This window comes from Engystomops pustulosus, chromosome 8 (genome assembly GCF_040894005.1).
Source record: "Engystomops pustulosus chromosome 8, aEngPut4.maternal, whole genome shotgun sequence".
Classification (NCBI taxonomy): Eukaryota; Metazoa; Chordata; class Amphibia; order Anura; family Leptodactylidae; genus Engystomops; species Engystomops pustulosus.
The window spans coordinates 6,971,253-6,995,180 of NC_092418.1; the positions used below are offsets into that span (position 1 = coordinate 6,971,253).

A 23,928-nucleotide genomic window follows, 5' to 3' on the forward strand; every position below is an offset into this window, starting at 1 on the left:
AGTAACTGTAGTATTTTTTGTTGCTAAGTGCGGATTACAAGGTGCTGATGACATAACAAGTCATATCTGGGAGAAGTCCCGGTACTCCTGAAGTTCTGGACCCGATGAAGCGGATCAGGACCTGTGAGTTATATGGGACCTCATCCTGTGTAGTGTCCCAGCTTCTGAATGTGAGAAGATTTCTCAGACTCGATGTGAAAGATCAGAGGATGTATCTATGGAGGGAGAACCTGTGACCTTCACGTCCCTGGATTGTGTCAGGGTCACAGTATATAGTGATGGTATACAGGGTATATACAGGGCTGTGTATTGCTGACTCCTCCCACCCCTGGCTCCTCCCCCTCTGTCCTCGTCCTCTGTGCTGGGATCTAATCTGTCAGCAGGAGAGAAGATCACAGCAAGGTAAGAGCTCAGCTCCTGCACAGGGGCCCCGGGGCCACACACTGCGCTCTGCACTGCCCCAAATAATATTAACTCCTTCTGCACAGACCCTCAATGCCTGGACCACAGAGCTAACGCTCTATCGCAGTCCCCCTGATGGTAGATACAGGCGCCGGTCCAGCATCTTGTGACTGACACTGTATATACTCTGTGCTGTATATAGTAATGTGCAGTATATACTCTGTGCTGTATATAGTAATGTGCGGTATATACTCTGTGCTGTATATAGTAATGTGCAGTATATACTCTGTGCTGTATATAGTAATGTGCGGTATATACTCTGTGCTGTATATAGTAATGTGCTGTATATACTCTGTGCTGTATATAGTAATGTGCTGTATATACTCTGTGCTGTATATAGTAATGTGCTGTATATACTCTGTGCTGTATATAGTAATGTGCAGTATATACTCTGTGCTGTATATAGTAATGTGCGGTATATACTCTGTGCTGTATATAGTAATGTGCTGTATATACTCTGTGCTGTATATAGTAATGTGCAGTATATACTCTGTGCTGTATATAGTAATGTGATGTATATACTCTGTGCTGTATATACTCTGTGCTGTATATAGTAATGTGTTGTATATACTCTGTGCTGTATATAGTAATGTGCAGTATATACTCTGTGCTGTATATACTCTGTGCTGTATATAGTAATGTGCAGTATATACTCTGTGCTGTATATACTCTGTGCTGTATATAGTAATGTGCTGTATATACTCTGTGCTGTATATAGTAATGTGTTGTATATACTCTGTGCTGTATATAGTAATGTGCAGTATATACTCTGTGCAGTATATACTCTGTGCTGTATATAGTTATGTGCAGTATATACTCTGTGCTGTATATAGTAATGTGCTGTATATACTCTGTGCTGTATATAGTAATGTGCAGTATATACTCTGTGCTGTATATAGTAATGTGAAGTATATACTCTATGCTGTATATAGTAATGTGCAGTATATACTCTGTGCTGTATATAGTAATGTGCTGTATATAGTAATGTGCAGTGTATACTCTGTGCTGTATATAGTAATGTGCAGTATATACTCTGTGCTGTATATACTCTGTGCTGTATATAGTATTGTGCAGTATATACTCTGTGCTGTATATACTCTGTGCTGTATATAGTAATGTGCAGTATATACTCTATGCTGTATATAGTAATGTGCTGTATATAGTAATGTGCTGTATATACTCTGTGCTGTATATAGTAATGTGCTGTATATACTCTATGCTGTATATAGTAATGTGCTGTATATAGTAATGTGCTGTATATACTCTGTGCTGTATATAGTAATGTGCAGTATATACTCTATGCTGTATATAGTAATGTGCTGTATATAGTAATGTGCTGTATATACTCTGTGCTGTATATAGTAATGTGCAGTATATACTCTATGCTGTATATAGTAATGTGCTGTATATAGTAATGTGCTGTATATACTCTGTGCTGTATATAGTAATGTGCTGTATATACTCTGTGCTGTATATAGTAATGTGCAGTATATACTCTATGCTGTATATAGTAATGTGCTGTATATAGTAATGTGCAGTATATACTCTGTGCTGTATATAGTAATGTGCGGTATATACTCTGTGCTGTATATAGTAATGTGCAGTATATACTCTGTGCTGTATATAGTAATGTGCAGTATATACTCTATGCTGTATATAGTAATGTGCAGTATATACTCTATGCTGTATATAGTAATGTGCAGTATATACTCTATGCTGTATATAGTAATGTGCAGTATATACTCTGTGCTGTATATAGTAATGTGAAGTATATACTCTATGCTGTATATAGTAATGTGCAGTATATACTCTGTGCTGTATATAGTAATGTGCTGTATATACTCTGTGCTGTATATAGTAATGTGCAGTATATAGTAATGTGCAGTATATACTCTGTGCTGTATATACTCTGTGCTGTATATAGTAATGTGCAGTATATACTCTGTGCTGTATATAGTAATGTGCAGTATATACTCTGTGCTGTATATACTCTGTGCTGTATATAGTAATGTGCAGTATATACTCTGTGCTGTATATAGTAATGTGCAGTATATACTCTGTGCTGTATATACTCTGTGCTGTATATAGTAATGTGCAGTATATACTGACACAGCAGGTAAGGACCGGGTGCCCCATGCACAGGGTCGTTGTGTTGCTGTGACCCTGTACTATGATCTTCTCCTGTGCTGATAAGATAAGGCAGTAGAACAGACCCTGTACCCTGTGATAGTGTCACAGTGACCCCTCTTAAATCAGCAGTGGTGTCATCACAGTGGTGCAGGGGAGAGGCAGGAAATGTGCCGCCACCACTTCCTACCACACACATCACTGCAGACTGTGGGGGTCCCCGTATGTAACCTCAGTGTAGTGACCCCCTCACCTGTATCATCTGAACTTCTCCTACACACCGTGGGCCACATGTATCATATAAGCTCCTCTCTGCTTCTCTCCCACTCACTTCTCTTCTATCCTGCTACACGGGGACACTTCTCTGTCCTGTCTGCAGCTCCCACTCACTTCTCTTCTATCCTACTACACATGGACACTTCTCTGTCCTGTCTGCAGCTTCCACTCACTTCTCTTCTGTCCTGCTACACGGGACACTTCTCTGTCCTGTCTGCTGCTCCCACTCACTTCTCTTCTATCCTGCTACACGGGGGCACTTCTCTGTCCTGTCTGCTGCTCCCACTCACTTCTCTTCTATCCTGCTACACGGGGGCACTTCTCTGTCCTGTCTGCAGCTCCCACTCACTTCTCTTCTATCCTACTACACATGGACACTTCTCTGTCCTGTCTGCAGCTTCCACTCACTTCTCTTCTATCCTGCTACACGGGACACTTCTGTGTCCTGTCTGCTGCTCCCACGCACTTCTCTTCTATCCTGCTACATGGGAGACACTTCTCTGTCCTGTCTGCAGTTCCAAACATGCTTCTCTTCTGTCCTGCTACACAGGGACACTTCTCTGTCCTGTCTGCAGCTTCCACTCACTTCTCTTCTATCCTGCTACACATGGACACTTCTCTGTCCTCTCTGCTTCTCTCCCACTCACTTCTCTTTTATCCTGCTACACAGGACACTTCTCTGTCCTCTCTGCTTCTCTCCCACTCACTTCTCTTCTATCCTGCTACACATGGACACTTCTCTGTCCTCTCTGCTTCTCTCCCACTCACTTCTCTTCTATCCTGCTACACATGGACACTTCTCTGTCCTGTCTGCAGCTTCCACTCACTTCTCTTCTATCCTACTACACATGGACACTTCTCTGTCCTGTCTGCAGCTCCCACTCACTTCTCTTCTATCCTGCTACATGGGAGACACTTCTCTGTCCTGTCTGCAGTTCCAAACATGCTTCTCTTCTGTCCTGCTACACATGGACACTTCTCTGTCCTGTCTGCAGCTCCCACTCACTTCTCTTCTATCCTGCTACACGGAAGACACTTCTCTGTCCTGTCTGCAGCTCCCACTCACTTTTCTTCTATCCTGCTACACGGGGACACTGCTCTGTCCTCTCTGCTTCTATCCCACTCACTTCTCTTCTATCCTGCTACACGGGGGCACTTCTCTGTCCTGTCTGCAGCTCCCATTTACTTCTCTTCTATCCTGCTACACGGGGACACTTCTCTGTCCTCTCTGCTTCTCTCCCACTCACTTCTCTTCTATCCTGCTACACGGGGGCACTTCTCTGTCCTGTCTGCAGCTCCCACACACTTCTCTTCTGTCCTGCTACACGGGAGACACTTCTCTGTCCTGTCTGCAGCTCCCACTAACTTCTCTTCTATCCTGCTACACAGGGACACTTCTCTGTACTATATGCAACAAACTGTTCTCTCCTGCTCTGAGCTGAGGCATTTGCAGATTGTTTGTAAATAGAAAGTCATGAACTGTAAACAGAGGCTGCACTTAGTGTCTGTAGTGTCTTCTGAGCTCTGCTGCTGGGGATGAGCTGCTCTGCACAGGGGCTCAGTGTTGCTTCTCAGTTTACGCTACCTTCGGGCTGAAGTGTTTTTGCGTCTAAATCAACGAGTTGCTAATGATGAATATTATTAGGCGCAGCAAAACATCTGGATTGGTCAGATAAATTGGGAAAACCTGGTTATTTTTGCTGCGCTGAGAGTTTGGTGTTTAGTTGCAAAACTGGCAGAAAAACAGTGCGACAGTATGAAAAGGCGCAAAAACAACAGAAAAAACAAGTGATACATCTGGCCTCTTGTATTTGAAGGATCTCTGCTTGCTGTCTGTGAATGACTACACGTCTCATTCACTGTATTTATCCAGGACGTAGTCAGTTCTCTGAGCTGAGGGTTTGTTACAGTTCAGAACACATCTTTCTGCTGGTCTATTACAATGTATCTGTCTGGAGTCTGTGTAGCTATTTGTCCACTCTGGATACAATTGTAGCAAACCCTCAGCTGAGAGCAGGATTCACTATGTGCAGGGTTACTGCAGCCGAATGTAAAGAGGAGTTTCTTTTATTTTGAGCTGACAGCAAGCGGAGATCTTAGTAAGTTGTGGAAGTTGTAGAACTTTTCCCTCTAGTATCCGGACTGCAGAAGATTGTGCTGAGCTGAGCTATCCCTGGCTGTGGGGGAGGGGGTACAAGCTGACCTGGCACAAAACCCACCACATGCCACATCCCGAGAGTGACCGACACACTGACCCGACACTGCAGTATTAGATACATGCCCCCTCATCCTCTCTCCTTCCCCCGCAGATGCCATCGCAGGAGGGGCAGGTGTACGCGGTGACCGGGGGCTGCGGCTTCCTGGGGTCCCACCTGGTGCGGATGCTGGCGGAGCGCTGCAGGGAGGTGGCCGAGATCCGAGTGTTTGACCTCCACCTGGATGAGACCCTCAGGACCCTCAGTAACGGTGAGGTGGTCTCCATCGCTCATGACTGCTTGTTAATAAAGTTATTGTTCGTTAGAGATGCTGGGATGTGTAGTCCTTGCACAGTTCTGTTATCAGCAGGGACTGGCGAGACTCCTTATTGACCGTCCTCTTATCAGAGCTCAGGAATGTTTCTCCTTCCATTGTAGTTTCTTTGTTTGTGCTGTAAATGTTCACCATCAGCTGCCGGGGCCCCACCGCACACTCACTATATCATTAGGCTCCGCCCAGGAGTACTGATGCCCCGCCCCTGCTTAGATCTACATCTGTATGCTGGGGCAGTACCTGCAGCTGCCTTGAGGGGGCGCTGTTAATGGCAGGAGCTTGAGCAATGATTCCACTTGAGCCTTGGTTTGCACATGTTTTGGTGAAGCCTGCCCTCTCCCAGCTTGTCTCGCACTTACCTGAGCTCTGACAATGGTAGCTAGAGGAACCGTGACTGCAGCTCTGGATGTGACTAGAGTATAAGAGGAAATCGTAGTCCTGCGGCTTTATAATCCTCATGATCTGTCCCATGGAGTGATGATGAGCTCTGCTGCATCCGGCATCAAACATTCCCATGACAACTCCGGATTGTGGCGGATTATCTGCTCTAGTCACTGCTCAATCTGCATCACGTAGTAGCTAAATATACAGCGCAGCCGCAGGATAGTGGCCGCCCACAATGGCTCCTAATCACAGGGGCCAGAATACAGTGCGCATGCTGCAATGCTCTGCAGGGAAGTGATACTCTGCAGCCTGGTATCATTATTAGTGAAGAAAAGCCGATGAATTGTGTTCGAGGTGAAATAAGGTTTCACTTATACATGGGTCAAGGGTCATACATGACGACCCTGCGTAATCCTGCAGAGGGGGGGCCGTCAGATGGATTGGGGTTATAAAGAGGATAATACTACTGCCAGTAGGGGGAGACGGAGGAAGGGGGCAGTGCTGCAGTCAGTGATGGAGGAGAGGGAAGGGGGGCAGCGCTGCAGTCAGTGATGGAGGAGAGGGAAGGGGGGCAACGCTGCAGTCAGTGATGGAGGAGAGGGAAGGGGGGCAGCGCTGCAGTCAGTGATGGAGGAGAGGGAAGGGGGGCAACGCTGCAGTCAGTGATGGAGGAGAGGGAAGGGGGGCAGCGCTGCAGTCAGTGATGGAGGAGAGGGGAGGGGGACAATGCTGCAGTCAGTGATGGAGGAGAGGGAAGGGGGGCAGCGCTGCAGTCAGTGATGGAGGAGAGGGAAGGGGGGCAACGCTGCAGTCAGTGATGGAGGAGAGGGAAGGGGGGCAGCGCTGCAGTCAGTGATGGAGGAGAGGGAAGGGGGACAATGCTGCAGTCAGTGATGGAGGAGAGGGAAGGGGGGCAGCGCTGCAGTCAGTGATGGAGGAGAGGGAAGGGGGGCAGCGCTGCAGTCAGTGATGGAGGAGAGGGGAGGGGGGCAGCACTGCAGTCAGTGATGGAGGAGAGGGAAGGGGGGCAGCGCTGGAGTCAGTGATGGAGGAGCGAGAAGGGGGGCAGCGCTGCAGTCAGTGATGGAGGAGAGGGGAGGGGGCAGCGCTGCAATCAGTGATGGAGGAGAGGGAAGGGGGGCAGCGCTGCAGTCAGTTATGGAGGAGAGGGAAGGGGGGCAACGCTGCAGTCAGTGATGGAGGAGAGGGAAGGGGGGCAGCGCTGCAGTCAGTTATGGAGGAGAGGGAAGGGGGGCAACGCTGCAGTCAGTGATGGAGGAAAGGGAAGGGGGGCAGCGCTGCAGTCAGTGATGGAGGAGAGGGAAGGGGGACAATGCTGCAGTCAGTGATGGAGGAGAGGGAAGGGGGGCAGCGCTGCAGTCAGTGATGGAGGAGAGGGAAGGGGGGCAGCGCTGCAGTCAGTGATGGAGGAGAGGGGAGGGGGGCAGCACTGCAGTCAGTGATGGAGGAGAGGGAAGGGGGGCAGCGCTGGAGTCAGTGATGGAGGAGCGAGAAGGGGGGCAGCGCTGCAGTCAGTGATGGAGGAGAGGGGAGGGGGCAGCGCTGCAATCAGTGATGGAGGAGAGGGAAGGGGGGCGGCGCTGCAGTCAGTGATGGAGGAGAGGGAAGGGGGGCAGCGCTGCAGTCAGTGATGGAGGAGAGGGGAGGGGGGCAGCGCTGCAGTCAGTGATGGAGGAGAGGGAAGGGGGGCAGCGCTGCAGTCAGTGATGGAGGAGAGGGAAGGGGGGCAGCGCTGCAGTCAGTGATGGAGGAGAGGGAAGGGGGGCAGCGCTGCAGTCAGTGATGGAGGAGAGGGAAGGGGGGCAACGCTGCAGTCAGTGATGTAGGAGAGGGAAGGGGGGCAGCGCTGCAGTCAGTGATGGAGGAGAGGGAAGGGGGGCAGTGCTGCAGTCAGTGATGGAGGAGAGGGAAGGGGGGCAGCACTGCAGTCAGAGATGGAGGAAAGGGGAAGGGGGCAGCGCTGCCCTGTGATACTGGTACTTATGGGGAGGGATGCTTAGTTGCACTTTAGCATTTGGAATATCGTGGTACTTCTCGGGGGATATTTTGGGCCACATTTTGGTATGTGGCACTTTTGGGAAGGTGTTCTGTGCTGCAGTCCAGTACTTGATGCTTGTGTGGAGATATTTTGAGCTGCTCTCTGGTATTTGGTGCTCCTGGGGAGGTATTTTATGCTGCTCTCTGGTATTCGGTGCTCCTGGGGAGGTATTTTGGGCTGCTCTCTGGTATTTGGTGCACCTGGGAGCTATTTTGGGCTGCTCTCTGGTATTCGGTGCTCCTGGGAAGGTATTCTGTGCGGCAGACTGGTATTTGGTGCTCCTGGGGAGGTATTTTGTGCTGCTCTCTGGTATTTGGTGCTCCTAGGGAGGTATTTTGGGCTACTCTCTGGTATTTGGTGCTCCTGGGGAGGTATTTTGGGCTGCTCTCTGGTATATGGTGCTCCTGGGGAGGTAATTTGGGCTGCTCTCTGGTATTTGGTGCTCCTGGGGAGGTATTTTGTGCTGCTCTCTGGTATTTGGTATTCCTGGGGAGGTATTCTGTGCTGCAGACTGGTATTTGGTATTCCTGGGGAGGTATTCTGTGCTGCAGACTGGTATTTGGTGCTCCTGGGGAGGTATTTTGGGCTGCTCTCTGGTATATGGTGCTCCTGGGGAGGTAATTTGGGCTGCTCTCTGGTATTTGGTGCTCCTGGGGAGGTATTTTGTGCTGCTCTCTGGTATTTGGTGCTCCTGGGGAGGTATTTTGGGCTGCTCTCTGGTATTTGGTGCTCCTGGGGAGGTATTCTGTGCTGCAGACTGGTATTTGGTGCTCCTGGGGAGGTATTCTGTGCTGCAGACTGGTATTTGGTGCTCCTGGGGAGGTATTCTGTGCTGCAGACTGGTATTTGGTGCTCCTGGGGAGGTATTCTGTGCTGCAGACTGGTATTTGGTGCTAGTCATTTTGCTATGAACGGGAGCTGAGGGCGATATCATTAGTCAGAGGGGCTGGATCACTTACTCTCTGTTTATGTATCTTAACACATAAGCGATTGTACTGAGGTGGAGAGAACTTCCCTTATCCGCTCCTGCTATGTATATGTGTCACTCTCTCAGACACTGGGACTAGTTCAGCACCTGATCATGTGTTTCCGAGCTGCTTATTGATGCAGGAACAGCATTGTCCTATATACAGTCTGCGATAATCCCCCGCTCAGGGAAGCCCACCCGACATGCTGCGCCCCACACTCATGTCATCTGGGGTCCTAGTCAGTCCTGCTTCTGTTCTTGAAATCTTCTTACAATATATGTTGTTCTTACCGTTATAATAATAAAGGTTACGTTTTAACCATTCACGTAACTTAGGTGGTAAGAGGATATTATTGGTCGCAGTGCCGGGCGACTACTGGTTGTTTATTGCATTTATTTCCTAACCACCAAGTGATACACAGTGAATGGGGTCAAGTAATTGATCCCTTATTCCCCCTTTTTTTTGCTATGGCACTTAGGTATTCTGTGCCACCGGCCGGTATTTGGTGCTCCTGGGGAGGTATTCTGTGCTGCAGGCCGGTATTCGGTGTTCCTGGGGAGGTATTCTGTGCTGCAGGCCGGTATTTGGTATTCCTGGGGAGGTATTCTGTGCTGCAGACTGGTATTTGGTATTCCTGGGGAGGTATTCTGTGCTGCAGACTGGTATTTGGTATTCCTGGGGAGGTATTCTGTGCGGCAGACTGGTATTTGGTGCTCCTGGGGAGGTATTTTGGGCTACTCTCTGGTATTTAGTGCTCTTGGGGAGCTATTTTGGGCTGCTCTCTGGTATTCAGTGCTCCTGGGAAGGTATTCTGTGCAGCAGACTGGTATTTGGTGCTCCTAGGGAGGTATTTTGGGCTGCTCTCTGGTATTCGGTGTTCCTGGGAGGTATTCTGTGCTGCAGACTGGTATTCGGTGCTCCTGGGGAGGTATTTTGGGCTGCTCTCTGGTATTTGGTGCTCCTGGGGAGGTATTTTGTGCTGCTCTCTGGTATTCGGTGCTCCTGGGGAGGTATTTTGTGCTGCTCTCTGGTATTCGGTGCTCCTGGGGAGGTATTCTGTGCTGCAGACTGGTATTCGGTGCTCCTGGGGAGGTATTTTGGGATGCTCTCTGGTATTTGGTGCTCCTGGGGAGGTATTTTGTGCTGCTCTCTGGTATTCGGTGCTCCTGGGGAGGTATTCTGTGCTGCAGACTGGTATTTGGTGCTCCTGGGGAGGTATTTTGGGCTACTCTCTGGTATTTGGTGCTCCTGGGGAGGTATTCTGTGCTGCAGGCTGGTATTTGGTGCTCCTGGGGAGGTATTTTGGGCTGCTCTCTGGTATTCGGTGCTCCTGGGGAGGTATTCTGTGCTGCAGACTGGTATTTGGTGCTCCTGGGGAGGTATTTTGGGCTGCTCTCTGGTATTCGGTGCTCCTGGGGAGGTATTCTGTGCTGCAGACTGGTATTTGGTGCTCCTGGGGAGGTATTTTGTGCTGCAGGCCGGTATTCGGTGCTCCTGGGGAGGTATTCTGTGCTGCATACTGGTATTTGGTGCTCCTGGGGAGGTATTTTGTGCTGCTCTCTGGTATTCGGTGCTCCTGGGGAGGTATTTTGTGCTGCTCTCTGGTATTCGGTGCTCCTGGGGAGGTATTCTGTGCTGCAGACTGGTATTCGGTGCTCCTGGGGAGGTATTTTGGGATGCTCTCTGGTATTTGGTGCTCCTGGGGAGGTATTTTGTGCTGCTCTCTGGTATTCGGTGCTCCTGGGGAGGTATTCTGTGCTGCAGACTGGTATTTGGTGCTCCTGGGGAGGTATTTTGGGCTACTCTCTGGTATTTGGTGCTCCTGGGGAGGTATTCTGTGCTGCAGGCTGGTATTTGGTGCTCCTGGGGAGGTATTTTGGGCTGCTCTCTGGTATTCGGTGCTCCTGGGGAGGTATTCTGTGCTGCAGACTGGTATTTGGTGCTCCTGGGGAGGTATTTTGGGCTGCTCTCTGGTATTCGGTGCTCCTGGGGAGGTATTCTGTGCTGCAGACTGGTATTTGGTGCTCCTGGGGAGGTATTTTGTGCTGCAGGCCGGTATTCGGTGCTCCTGGGGAGGTATTCTGTGCTGCATACTGGTATTTGGTGCTCCTGTGGAGGTATTTTGAGCTGCTCTCTGGTATTTGGTGCTCCTGTGGAGGTATTTTGAGATGCTCTCTGGTATTCGGTGCTCCTTGGGCTGTATTCTGGTGTCTGTTACTTTTATTGGGCTATTTTGTTTTTTATTTGAAGTTTCTGGGAGTTATTTTGGCCCTGAGTCAGATGACAATAGGATATTCTTATGGTTTTTGGTTTCCTGATTCTTTCACCTTTGTTCCTGTTTCTAACTTATTTAAAAACAGGAAATTATCAAAATAACAAAAGTTTCCCAGAATAGAAGATGATGCAAGAGACACAATAACCTGTTATACAGTGTACCTACCTCTTATACAGAGCACTTACCCACCACTAATACAGCACAATCACCTCTGATATAGAGCACTCACCCATAATACAGTGTCCGGCCCTAATACATACTGGTACACCGGCTGCAAAGACACAGGACAAGAAGCCGTAATAGTCCCCATATAACACCACAAGCCGTAATAGTCCCCATATAACACCACAAGCCGTAATAGTCCCCATATAACACCACAAGCCGTAATAGTCCCCATATAACACCACAAGCCGTAATAGTCCCCATATAACACCACAAGCCGTAATAGTCCCCATATAACACCACAAGCCGTAATAGTCCCCATATAACACCACAAGCCGTAATAGTCCCCATATAACACCACAAGCCGTAATAGTCCCCATATAACACCACAAGCCGTAATAGTCCCCATATAACACCACAAGCCGTAATAGTCCCCATATAACACCACAAGCCGTAATAGTCCCCATATAACACCATATAACTCCATATGACATGTTTCAGCCATATATAGAGCTCGGTCTGGGATGATGTCCGTGCTGGTTCAGTGGTTGTAGGGGTCCGTTTTTTTTAAGATGGGCTTTATCTTTTATCTTGAGAAGATATAATTGAAGAAGCCTCCAACAGTCTTCCAAGAACTTATCGAAGTCATCGCACTGTGGGCCAACATAACAGGATCCGCCAACAGTTCTCCAATGATGCACCGCCAAATGGTGCTATTGGACTTTTATCCATCAGAGACCCACTAACCCGGACATATCAGATCTGTACAACTGTAATGTCACTCAGAGTGATTTCATCACTACTTTACTCTAGCGGAGCGTCCATCTCCACTGGAGTCATCAATGGGAGAGCGTCCATCTCTACCAGACCCATCACTGGGAGAGCGTCCATTTCTTCTGGACCCATCACTGAGGGAGCGTCCATCTCTACCAGACCCATCACTGGGAGAGCGTCAATTTCTTCTGGACCCATCACTGGGGGAGCGTCCATCTCTACCAGACCGATCACTGGGGGAGCGCTCCTCTCTACTGGACCCATCACTGGGAGAGCGTCCATCTCTACTGGACCCATCACTGGGGGAGCGTCCATCTCTACCAGAACCATCACTGGGGGAGCGTCCATCTCTACTGGACCCTTCACTGAGGAAGCGCCCATCTGTGATGGACTCACCACTGAGGGAGCACCCATCTCTACTGGACCCATCACTGAGGGAGCGTCCATCTCTACTGGACCCTTCACTGGGGGAGCTTCCATCTCTGCTGGACCCATCACTGGGAGAGCGTCCATTTCTTCTGGACCCATCACTGGCAGAGCGTCTAACTCTGCTGGACCCATCACTGAGGGAACGTCCATCTCTACTGGAGTCATCACTTGGGGAGCGTCCATCTCTACTGGAGTCATCACTGGGGGAGCATCCATCTCTACTGCACTCATCACTGAGGGAGTGTCCATCTCTACTGGACCCATCACTGGGGGAGCGTCTATCCTTACTGGACTCTTCACCGAGGGAGCGTCCATCTCTACTGGAGTCATCACTGGGGGAACGTCTATCCTTACTGGACCCATGACTGGGGGAGGGACCATCTCTACTGGACCCATCACGGGGAAGCCCCCGTCTCTACTGGACCCATCACTGGGGGAGCGCTCCTCTCTACTGGACCCATCACAGGGGTGTGTCCATCTCTACTGGACCCATCACTGGGGGAGCGCTCCTCTCTACTGGACCCATCACAGGGGTGTGTCCATCTCTACTGGACCCATCACTGGGGGAGCGTTCGTCTCTACTGGACCCATCACTGGGGGAGCATCCATCTCTACTGGACCCTTCACTGAGGGAGCGTCCATCTCTACTGGACCCTTCACTGAGGGAGCGTCCATCTCTACTGGACCCATCACTGGGGGAGTGACCATCTCTACTGGACCCATCACTGGGGGAGCGTTCGTCTCTACTGGACCCATCACAGGGGTGTGTCCATCTCTACTGGACCCATCACTGGGGGAGCGTTCGTCTCTACTGGATCCATCACTGGGGGAGCGTCCATCTCTACTGGACCCTTCACTGAGGGAGCGTCCATCTCTACTGGACCCATCACTGAGGGAGCGTCCATCTCTACTGGACCCTTCACTGAGGGAGCGTCCATCTCTACTGGACCCATCACTGGGGGAGTGACCATCTCTACTGGACCCATCACTGGGGGAGCGTTCGTCTCTACTGGACCCATCACAGGGGTGTGTCCATCTCTACTGGACCCATCACTGGGGGAGCGTTCGTCTCTACTGGACCCATCACTGGGGGAGCGTCCATCTCTACTGGACCCTTCACTGAGGGAGCGTCCATCTCTACTGGACCCATCACTGAGGGAGCGTCCATCTCTACTGGACCCTTCACTGAGGGAGCGTCCATCTCTACTGGAGTCATCACTGGGGGAGCATCCATCTCTACTGCACTCATCACTGAGGGAGTGTCCATCTCTACTGGACCCATCACTGGGGGAGCGTCTATCCTTACTGGACTCTTCACCGAGGGAGCGTCCATCTCTACTGGAGTCATCACTGGGGGAACGTCTATCCTTACTGGACCCATGACTGGGGGAGGGACCATCTCTACTGGACCCATCACGGGGAAGCCCCCGTCTCTACTGGACCCATCACTGGGGGAGCGCTCCTCTCTACTGGACCCATCACAGGGGTGTGTCCATCTCTACTGGACCCATCACTGGGGGAGCGCTCCTCTCTACTGGACCCATCACAGGGGTGTGTCCATCTCTACTGGACCCATCACTGGGGGAGCGTTCGTCTCTACTGGACCCATCACTGGGGGAGCGTCCATCTCTACTGGACCCTTCACTGAGGGAGCGTCCATCTCTACTGGACCCATCACTGAGGGAGCGTCCATCTCTACTGGACCCTTCACTGAGGGAGCGTCCATCTCTACTGGACCCATCACTGGGGGAGTGACCATCTCTACTGGACCCATCACTGGGGGAGCATCCATCTCTACTGCACTCATCACTGAGGGAGCGCTCCTCTCTACTGGACCCATCACAGGGGGAGTGCCCATCTCTACTGGACCCATCACTGGGGGAGCGTTCGACTCTACTGGACCCATCACTGGGGGAGCGCCCGTCTCTACTGGACCCTTCACTGAGGGAGCGTCCATCTCTACTGGACCCATCACTGAGGGTGCGTCCACCTCTACCGGACCCATCACTGGGGGAGTGACCATCTCTACTGGACCTATCACTGGAGCCCCGTCTCTACTGGACCCATCACTGGGGGAGCGCTCCTCTCTACTGGATCCATCACTGGGGGAGTGTCCATCTCTAATGGAACCATCACTGAGGGAGCGTCCATCTCTACTGGACCCATCACTGGGGGAGCGCCCATCTCTACTGTACCCATCACTGGGGGAGCGTCCATCTCTACTGGACCCATTACTGAGACGCTCCCTCAGTGATGGCTCCAGTAGAGATGGACGCTCCCTCAGTGATGGGTCCAGCAGAGATAGACGCACCCTATCTCTGCTGGACCCATCACTGAGGGAGCATCCATCTTTACTGGACCCATCACTGGGGGAGCGCCCATCTCTACTGGACCCATCACTGGGGGAGCGTCCATCTACTGGACCCATCACTGGGGGAGCGTCCATCTCTACTGGACCCATCACTGGGGGAGCGTCAATCTCTACTGGACCCATCACTGGGGAAGCGTCTATCTCTACTGGACCCATCACTGCGGAAGCGTCCATCTCTACTGGACCCATCACTGGGGGAGCGTCTATCTCTACTGGACCCATCACTGGGGAAGTGTCTATCTCTACTGGACCCATCACTGGGGAAGTGTCTATCTCTACTGGACCCATCACTGAGGGAGCGTCTATCTCTGCTGGACCCATCACTGAGGGAGCGTCAATCTCTGCTGGACCCATCACTGGGGGAGAGTCCATCTACTGGACCCATCACTGAGGGAGCGTCTATCTCTGCTGGACCCATCACTGAGGGAGCGTCCATCTCTACTGGACCCATCACTGAGGGAGCGTCCATCTACTGGACCCATCACTGGGGGAGCGTCCATCTCTACTGGACCCATCACTGAGGGAGCGTCCATCTACTGGACCCTTCACTGAGGGAGCGTCCATCTCTACTGGACCCATCACTGGGGGAGCGCCCATCTCTACTGGACCCATCACTGGGGGAGCGTCCATCTCTACTGGACCCATCACTGGGGGAGCGCCCATCTCTACTGGACCCATCACTGGGGGAGCGTCCATCTCTACTGGACCCATCACTGGGGAAGTGTCTATCTCTAGTGGGCCCATCATTGGTGGAGCTTCTGGACTCTTCAAAGACAACAATACGGCTTGTACCATAGGATGTAAAAGTAGAGAGCCTAAGTATCTTCTCTACATACACAGGTGCAGCAGACTGCGGGTGACTCACACCACTCTCCTGTTACCTGGGAATTATACTTTATCTACAGATCAAGTATTTGTCTGGCATCCCACGTACGGACGCTGCGCCAGCACTGACGCGCAGTTACATCACAATTATGTCTCGTTGCCTCCAGTAAACATTCAGATTAGACGTCACTGGGAAAAGCGACTGAACAGGAATAGTGGCCACTTCAAGCTCCCGAATGGCAGATGTGAGCGGTCACATGCACATAATCTTCTCTGATGCCCGATTGGAGCCGTCATGGCCACCATCTGCACCATTGTGTATTATGTCCACAAAGACTTGCCGCAACCTAATGGGGGTTCTTCCCCTCTTATGGCCTCCCCCTGAGTATGTTAGATTGTATGTGTAGACAATCGTTCCTTGGGTCCATGGGGAAGATTATCCTGGGGCTCGTCCTCCATTGTCCTAATAGTCTCCAAACTGAGGTTCCTCCTACTTGACCTCTGTGGTCCAGCATTGGGCCTCGTGAGGATCCTCTGATACCTTCTGTGTGCAGCCAAGGATGGGAGTCGGGTCACATCTCTGACCCCCATGTACTGAGGACTCCGAGGTTTCACATGTCACGAGATCTTCAAGGAGCAATGTCCATAGATAGAGCGATATCCCCTAAATATCAGACATAACTCTATATAACTCTAGTCACATCCAAAGCTGCAGTCACCTCAGAATACGTCAGGTCTAGTGACACTCGAGTCATTTATATGACGTCTCCATGCCGGCAGGTGCAGCTCTGGATGTGACTGGAGTGATAATAATGCAGCACAATGAATACATTATATGCCATGAATGAGTCAGGAAACGCTGATGAATGAGTCCTGACTATTCCATCGTCCGGTCACATGGATCCCACCCTCCGGAATATTATACTGTAAATAGATTAATGATCGTTTTCCGTCTGATTCATAAGACCTCGGCCAGGACCTACCCAAAGTCGTGAGGGACATCACGTCCACCCGTAGGGATTGTAGGGTTATATGTCATATGGGATTCTGCCTGTGTCAGGGGTGGCGTGGAGGAGCCCTGGCACCTATAAACCCCAATGAGACCTGTTATAGGAACTCTACATCGTATCACAGGGTCACATCTTCAGGGTTATGCCAGGAAAAGGTAGAAGAAAATATTTCCAAAAATGTAAGTGACTTTTTGTGAATCCTGTACTGGGCGGGTGCCCCAGGGTGATGTGTGATCCAAAGAGAATAATGTTTACTCTACAATTTCTGAAATATGTAGTAATAACATCAATTACACGTCCCCCGCTGACGCTCCACATAAACAGAACATTTCACTGGAAATTCATGAGATATTCTTAATGAGAATTAAAGGGACATCCTGACCTCCGACAGCCACCGCCCACCCCACATCCATCTACATGAAGGTGGAGTTCCCCTTTAAGTCTTACTTCTCTCTGTATGTCACAGTGCGGCTGATCCAGGGGGACATCTCCTCGCTGCAGGACGTCCGGGACGCCCTCGCCGGTAGTCATGTGGTCATACACACCGCCAGCCTGGTGGACGTCTGGGGTCGCGTCCCCGCCAGCAAGGTCACCAAGGTCAACGTGACGGGTAAGAAAAACAACAGGTGAAACAACATTTCCTCGAGTTGGGGCCAAATCTGATGTATAAATCTTCCGACTGAGAAATGTCTTGTATTCAGAGAAGCAGAAATAATCCGTGTGTTAGTGTTGGTGCAGATCCATGAGGAAATATGAGAAGAGCAAGCCAGACCCCAGAGGGCAAGACCGGGGCAACTTATAATAGACCGGGCATAATACAGGGGCATCATAGGGTCATACTCATAAGAAGCTGCATGAAATCCTGGCATAGACATGAAGCCACATGTACGACTCCATCACCGGAGAGAAATATTATTCCATCTGTAGAATCTTTCCAAGGCGTCTTCCCAGAGAGAGACCAAAGAAGCCACAGATACTACATCCAAGTATTAGTGTGGAGAACGAAAATATTCATTACAAGGTCATGGAATGTACCACCCAACCCTAACCGGGGATATAACTACTATAATACTGCCCCCTATGTCCTGGGGGTTTCCAGCTGCCCCCCCGTTCCTGTGTGGGTTTCCGGGCCTCTGGAGACATTACACTATCTGTGACATGATGTTGTGTTTCCAGGGTGCGGTCCCTTCTCCCAGAGTATTATATAATATATACGGCACCTGCTGTAGATTATTACCGTCTCTCTGGGCTAGTCGGGGACGTCAGAGTTGGATGGATTCCACAGCACATGGTTATTATGTCCTGAATCCCCTCGGGTCACATCCATCTACAGTCATTTCCTGGCCCCATAGTGACCCCGGCCTGATGTGCAGTTCCTACAGTGCAGGATATGGGTAAGCAGGACAGGGGTGCAGGACAGGAGAGCAGGACAGGGGTGCAGGACAGGAGAGCAGAACAGGAGATCAGGACAGGAGATCAGGACAGGGGTACAGGACAGGAGATCAGGACAGGAGATCAGGACAGGGGTGCAGGACAGGAGAGCAGGACAGGGGTGCAGGACACTAGAGCAGACAGGAGAGCAGGACAAGAGAGGAGGACAGGGGTGCAGGACAAGAGAGCAGGACAGGGGTGCAGGACACTAGAGCAGACAGGAGAGCAGGATATGGGTGCAGGACAGGAGAGCAGAACAGGAGAGCAGGACAGGGGTGCAGGACAGGAGAGCAGGACAGGGGTGCAGGACACTAGAGCAGACAGGAGAGCAGGACAGGGGTTGCAGGACAGGAGAGCAGGACAGGGGTGCAGGACAGGAGAGCAGGACAGGGGTGCAGGACAGGAGAGCAGGAGAGGGGTGCAGGACAGGAGAGCAGGACAGGAAAGCAGGACAGGGGTGCAGGACAAGAGAGCAGGACAGGAGAGCAGGACAGGGGTGCAGGACAGGAGAGCAGGACAGGGGTGCAGGACAGGAGAGCAGGACAGGAGAGCAGAACACAGGTGCAGGACAGGAGGGCAGGACAGGGGTGCAGGACAGGGGTGCAGAACAGTAGAGCAGGACAGGAGAGCAGGACAGGGGTGCAGGACACTAGAGCAGACAGGAGAGCAGGACAAGAGAGTAGGACAGGGGTGCAGGACAAGAGAGCAGGACAGGGGTGTAGGACACTAGAGCAGACAGGAGAGCAGGATATGGGTGTAGGACAGGAGAGCAGAACAGGAGAGCAGGACAGGGGTGCAGGACAGGAGAGCAGGACAGGGGTGCAGGACAGGAGAGCAGGACAGGGGTGCAGGACACTAGAGCAGACAGGAGAGCAGGACAGGAGAGCAGGACAGGGGTGCAGGAGAGGAAAGCAGAACAGGAGAGCAGGACAGGAGAGCAGGACAGGGGTGCAGGACAGGAGAGCAGGACAGGGGTGCAGGACAGGAGAGCAGACAGGAGAGCAGGACAAGAGAGGAGGACAGGGGTGCAGGACAAGAGAGCAGGACAGGGGTGCAGGACACTAGAGCAGACAGGAGAGCAGGATATGGGTGCAGGACAGGAGAGCAGAACAGGAGAGCAGGACAGGGGTGCAGGACAGGAGAGCAGGACAGGGGTGCAGGACACTAGAGCAGACAGGAGAGCAGGACAGGGGTTGCAGGACAGGAGAGCAGGACAGGGGTGCAGGACAGGAGAGCAGGACAGGGGTGCAGGACAGGAGAGCAGGAGAGGGGTGCAGGACAGGAGAGCAGGACAGGAAAGCAGGACAGGGGTGCAGGACAAGAGAGCAGGACAGGAGAGCAGGACAGGGGTGCAGGACAGGAGAGCAGGACAGGGGTGCAGGACAGGAGAGCAGGACAGGAGAGCAGAACACAGGTGCAGGACAGGAGGGCAGGACAGGGGTGCAGGACAGGGGTGCAGAACAGTAGAGCAGGACAGGAGAGCAGGACAGGGGTGCAGGACACTAGAGCAGACAGGAGAGCAGGACAAGAGAGTAGGACAGGGGTGCAGGACAAGAGAGCAGGACAGGGGTGTAGGACACTAGAGCAGACAGGAGAGCAGGATATGGGTGTAGGACAGGAGAGCAGAACAGGAGAGCAGGACAGGGGTGCAGGACAGGAGGGCAGGACAGGGGTGCAGGACAGGAGAGCAGGACAGGGGTGCAGGACACTAGAGCAGACAGGAGAGCAGGACAGGAGAGCAGGACAGGGGTGCAGGAGAGGAAAGCAGAACAGGAGAGCAGGACAGGAGAGCAGGACAGGGGTGCAGGACAGGAGAGCAGGACAGGGGTGCAGGACAGGAGAGCAGGAGAGGAAAGCAGAACAGGAGAGCAGGACAGGGGTGCAGGACACTAGAGCAGACAGGAGAGCAGGACAGGGGTGCAGGACAGGAGAGCAGGACAGGAAAGCAGAACAGGAGAGCAGGACAGGGGTGCAGGACAGGAGAGCAGGACAGGGGTGCAGGACAGGAGAGCAGGACAGGGGTGCAGGACACTAGAGCAGACAGGAGAGCAGGACAGGGGTGCAGGAAAGGAGAGCAGGAGAGGAAAGCAGAACAGGAGAGCAGGACAGGGGTGCAGGACACTAGAGCAGACAGGAGAGCAGGACAGGGGTGCAGGACAGGAGAGCAGGACAGGAAAGCAGAACAGGAGAGCAGGACAGGGGTGCAGGACATGAGAGCAGGACAGGAGAGCAGGACAGGGGTGCAGGACAGGAGAGCAGAACAGGAGATCAGGACAGGAGATCAGGACAGGAGATCAGGACAGGGGTGCAGGACAGGAGAGCAGGACAGGGGTGCAGGACACTAGAGCAGACAGGAGAGCAGGACAGGGGTGCAGGACAGGAGAGCAGGAGAGGAAAGCAGAACAGGAGAGCAGGACAGGGGTGCAGGACACTAGAGCAGACAGGAGAGCAGGACAGGGGTGCAGGACAGGAGAGCAGGACAGGGGTGCAGGACAGGAGAGCAGGTCAGGGGTGCAGGACAGTAGTGCAGGACAGGAGAGCAGAACACAGGTGCAGGACAGGAGGGCAGGACAGGGGTGCAGAACAGTAGAGCAGGACAGGAGAGCAGGACAGGGGTGCAGGATATGGGTGAGCAGGATATGGGTGCAGGACAGTAGAGCAGGACAGGGGTGCAGGACATGAGAGCAGGATATGGGTGCATGACAGGAGGGCAGGATATGGGTGCAGGACAGGAGAGCAGGACAGGAAAGCAGGACAGGAGAGCAGGACAGGAAAGCAGGACAGCAGAGCAGGACAGGGGTGCATGACAGGAGAGCAGGATATGGGTGCACGACAGGGGTGCATGACAGGAGAGCAGGATATGGGTGCAGGACAGGAGGGCAGGATATGGGTGCAGGGCAGGATATGGGTGCAGGACAGGAGGGCAGGATATGGGTGAGCAGGATAGGAGAGCAGAACACAAGTGCAGGACAGGGGTGCAGGGATCAGCTTCTACTGCCCTAACAAAATAGATGAAAAGTTCCAGTTCCAGCAGTGACCACCAGGTGGCAGAGCATGGAGACCTTCTGATGTCTATACTATATGTAGAGGGACCCTATATATATACTGTATATGTGACGCCAGACCCTCCTGTGTCTGCAGGGACGGAGAACGTGCTGCGAGTATGTGAGGAGGAGGGGATCCAGTACCTGGTCTACACCAGCAGTATGGAGGTTGTGGGTCCTAATATCCACGGGGACCCATTCTACAGGTAACGTATACTCACTACAGCCGGAGGCCGCCAGCTACCCACAAGGCCAGACATCGGCAGTATGGTAGATTTCCATGTGATGTGTTTTCTGCTGCAGGGGTAATGAAGACACAGAATACCGCGTGTACCACGACCAGCCGTACCCCCTGAGCAAGTCCAAAGCCGAGAAGATGGTGCTGGACGCCAATGGCAGGAAGGTAATCCCCTCAGCGGCCTGTGGGGGGCAGTACAGCCCACGTTCATGGTGTCATTGGATCATTTGTGTTGTGCATGCAGATTAAGGGCGGGAAGAGCCTTTACACGTGTTCGCTGCGTCCTACAGGGATCTACGGCGAAGGCCACGAGCTCATGAGGCAGTTTTATCGGCAGGGGCTGAGGACGGGACGCCGGGTGTTCAGGGCCATCCCTCCGTCTACTGAACACGGCAGAGTTTATGTTGGTAAGATCTTCCTGTCCTCTAGTCACATCCGGAGCTGCGGTATCGGTGGTCTGACGTCTCTATTCCCATGTGCAGGTAACGTGGCCTGGATGCACGTCCTCGCCGCCCGCCAGCTGCAGGAGCGCCCGGCACATCTGGGGGGGCAGGTCTACTTCTGCTACGACCACTCTCCGTATAAGAGCTACGAGGACTTTAATATGGAGTTCCTGTCGGCCTGTGGGTTCCGGATGATCAGCTCTCGCCCGCTGGTGCCCTATTTCCTTCTCTACCTGGTGGCGCTGCTTAACTCCCTCCTGCAGTGGCTCCTGCACCCGTTCTGCACCTACGCCCCAATACTGAACCCCTACACCCTGGCGGTGGCCAGCACCACCTTCACCGTGCAGACAGACAAGGCCCAGAGACACTTTGGGTACCAGCCACTGTTCAGCTGGGAGGAGTCTAAGCGGCGTACGGTGTCCTGGGTGCGGAGCTTCGAGGAGGCGGAGAAGAGTCGATGACTGCGCCGATCACGTGATCACCCGCTCTACAGACGTGTCACCACCCCACATACAGTACAGACATCACAGGGGGATCCTCTCATCACTGCCACACCCCTCCAACCATCCCCTAAAGAGCAATAATCCCATTTTACAGTCATATCTGTAGAGAATTCGCACGTCTGCCTCCGAAAAATGAAACTGATAATTTCCTTTAATTGATTCCTAAAAGATTCAGGCCACAAACCTCAAGGATGAAAGAAGTGATTTATTATTTCCAGGTTTTGGCTCCTCCCTCGTAGAAATGTTCTGTAATACCCGCCATGACCTATAGGCGGAGTGGTGCTGTCTAGGATTAGCTCTGCTATGGCACCACCTTCAGGCTGAGACCGGTACTGCAGGGGCAGAATGGATCCAAAAACACTTAGTGCTTCTCGAGAGCCTCTAGGAAAAGGGGCGCGGCAAACTAGTAAAGTTATAAAAGCATCAGATACATAAATGGAAGAAACCAGCAACAGCGTCATAAATATGTGACCCCCTCCTGGTATTACTCAGGGTCAGTAAGTATTATAAGGTCACATCACAGTACCCCGGCCTGTATATAATAGAGTATATCGTAGTATTGTACATGTAGAACCGGAGGTGCGGACACATAGGGACTGGAATGAGACGCTGGTGGTCCCGGATCCTGTCAGTGTATACTCCTATAGGGACCCGGGACTAGTGTGTACTCCTATAGGGACCAGTGTATACTCCTATAGGGACCCGGGACCAGTCTATACTCCTATAGGGACCCCTTTATACTCCTATAGGGACCCGGGACCAGTGTATACTCCTATAGGGACCTGGGACCAGTGTATGCTCCTATAGGGACCTGGGACCAGTGTATACTCCTATAGGGACCCGGGACCAGTGTATACTCCTATAGGGACCCAGGACCAGTGTATACTCCTATAGGGACCCGTGTATACTCCTATAGGGACCCGCACCAGTGTATACTCCTATAGGGACCAGTGTATACTCCTATAGGGACCCGTGTATACTCCTATAGGGACCCGGGACCAGTGTATACTCCTATAGGGACCTGGGACCAGCGTATACTCCTATAGGGACCCGGGACCAGTGTATACTCCTATAGGGACCCGGGACCAGTGTATACTCCTATAGGGACCCGTGTATACTCCTATAGGGACCCGGGACCAGTGTATACTCCTATAGGGACCAGTGTATACTCCTATAGGGACCCGTGTATACTCCTATAGGAACCCGGGACCAGTGTATACTCCTATAGGGACCCTCGCATTCATGTAGTATAAGACGAGATGAGATAAAAACCAAACTGAGACGTAAGACCAAAGTTTAAGGGCACAAAGAGGTACAAGACATGGAGGGTCCTGGTGGCTGCTATGCAGGAGAAATAGTTACCATGTCCATCCCCGGCCCCCATTATCCTGATCCCCCCAAACCTGCCGCCTGTCCTATGGGGGAGTATCATACACAGACTTATCATGTGGCAGAGCTGAAGATTTGGAGCAGTGTATCAGCTATGGATAATCAGCATCAGACCTTGCAGATGTTTGATGAGGGACCACAGGAGGAAGCGGAGGAGCGTTTACAGATTCATAGTAATAAATAAAGCAATAATTTATCTAATTTATTCTAATAAATGATGTAACAATAA

At 51.9% G+C, this 23,928-nt stretch overlaps 1 protein-coding gene across 2 annotated transcripts; it reads left to right on the forward strand.

Moving 5' to 3' along the window:
* Window positions 1–327: 327 nt before the first annotated feature.
* On the forward strand, window positions 328–23,928 carry HSD3B7 (hydroxy-delta-5-steroid dehydrogenase, 3 beta- and steroid delta-isomerase 7). 2 transcript variants are annotated; one of them, XM_072122893.1, is made up of 7 exons: window positions 328–402; window positions 5,175–5,331; window positions 17,118–17,261; window positions 21,224–21,332; window positions 21,430–21,529; window positions 21,609–21,771; window positions 21,847–23,928. In XM_072122893.1, exons 2-7 carry the CDS (start codon window positions 5,175–5,177, stop codon window positions 22,266–22,268), a joined length of 1,095 nt encoding a protein of 364 aa, XP_071978994.1. In that variant the 5' UTR covers window positions 328–402; the 3' UTR covers window positions 22,269–23,928. The 2 variants fall into 2 exon arrangements, with proteins under 2 accessions (XP_071978994.1, XP_071978993.1); XM_072122892.1 differs by lacking the exon at window positions 328–402 and adding an exon at window positions 519–540.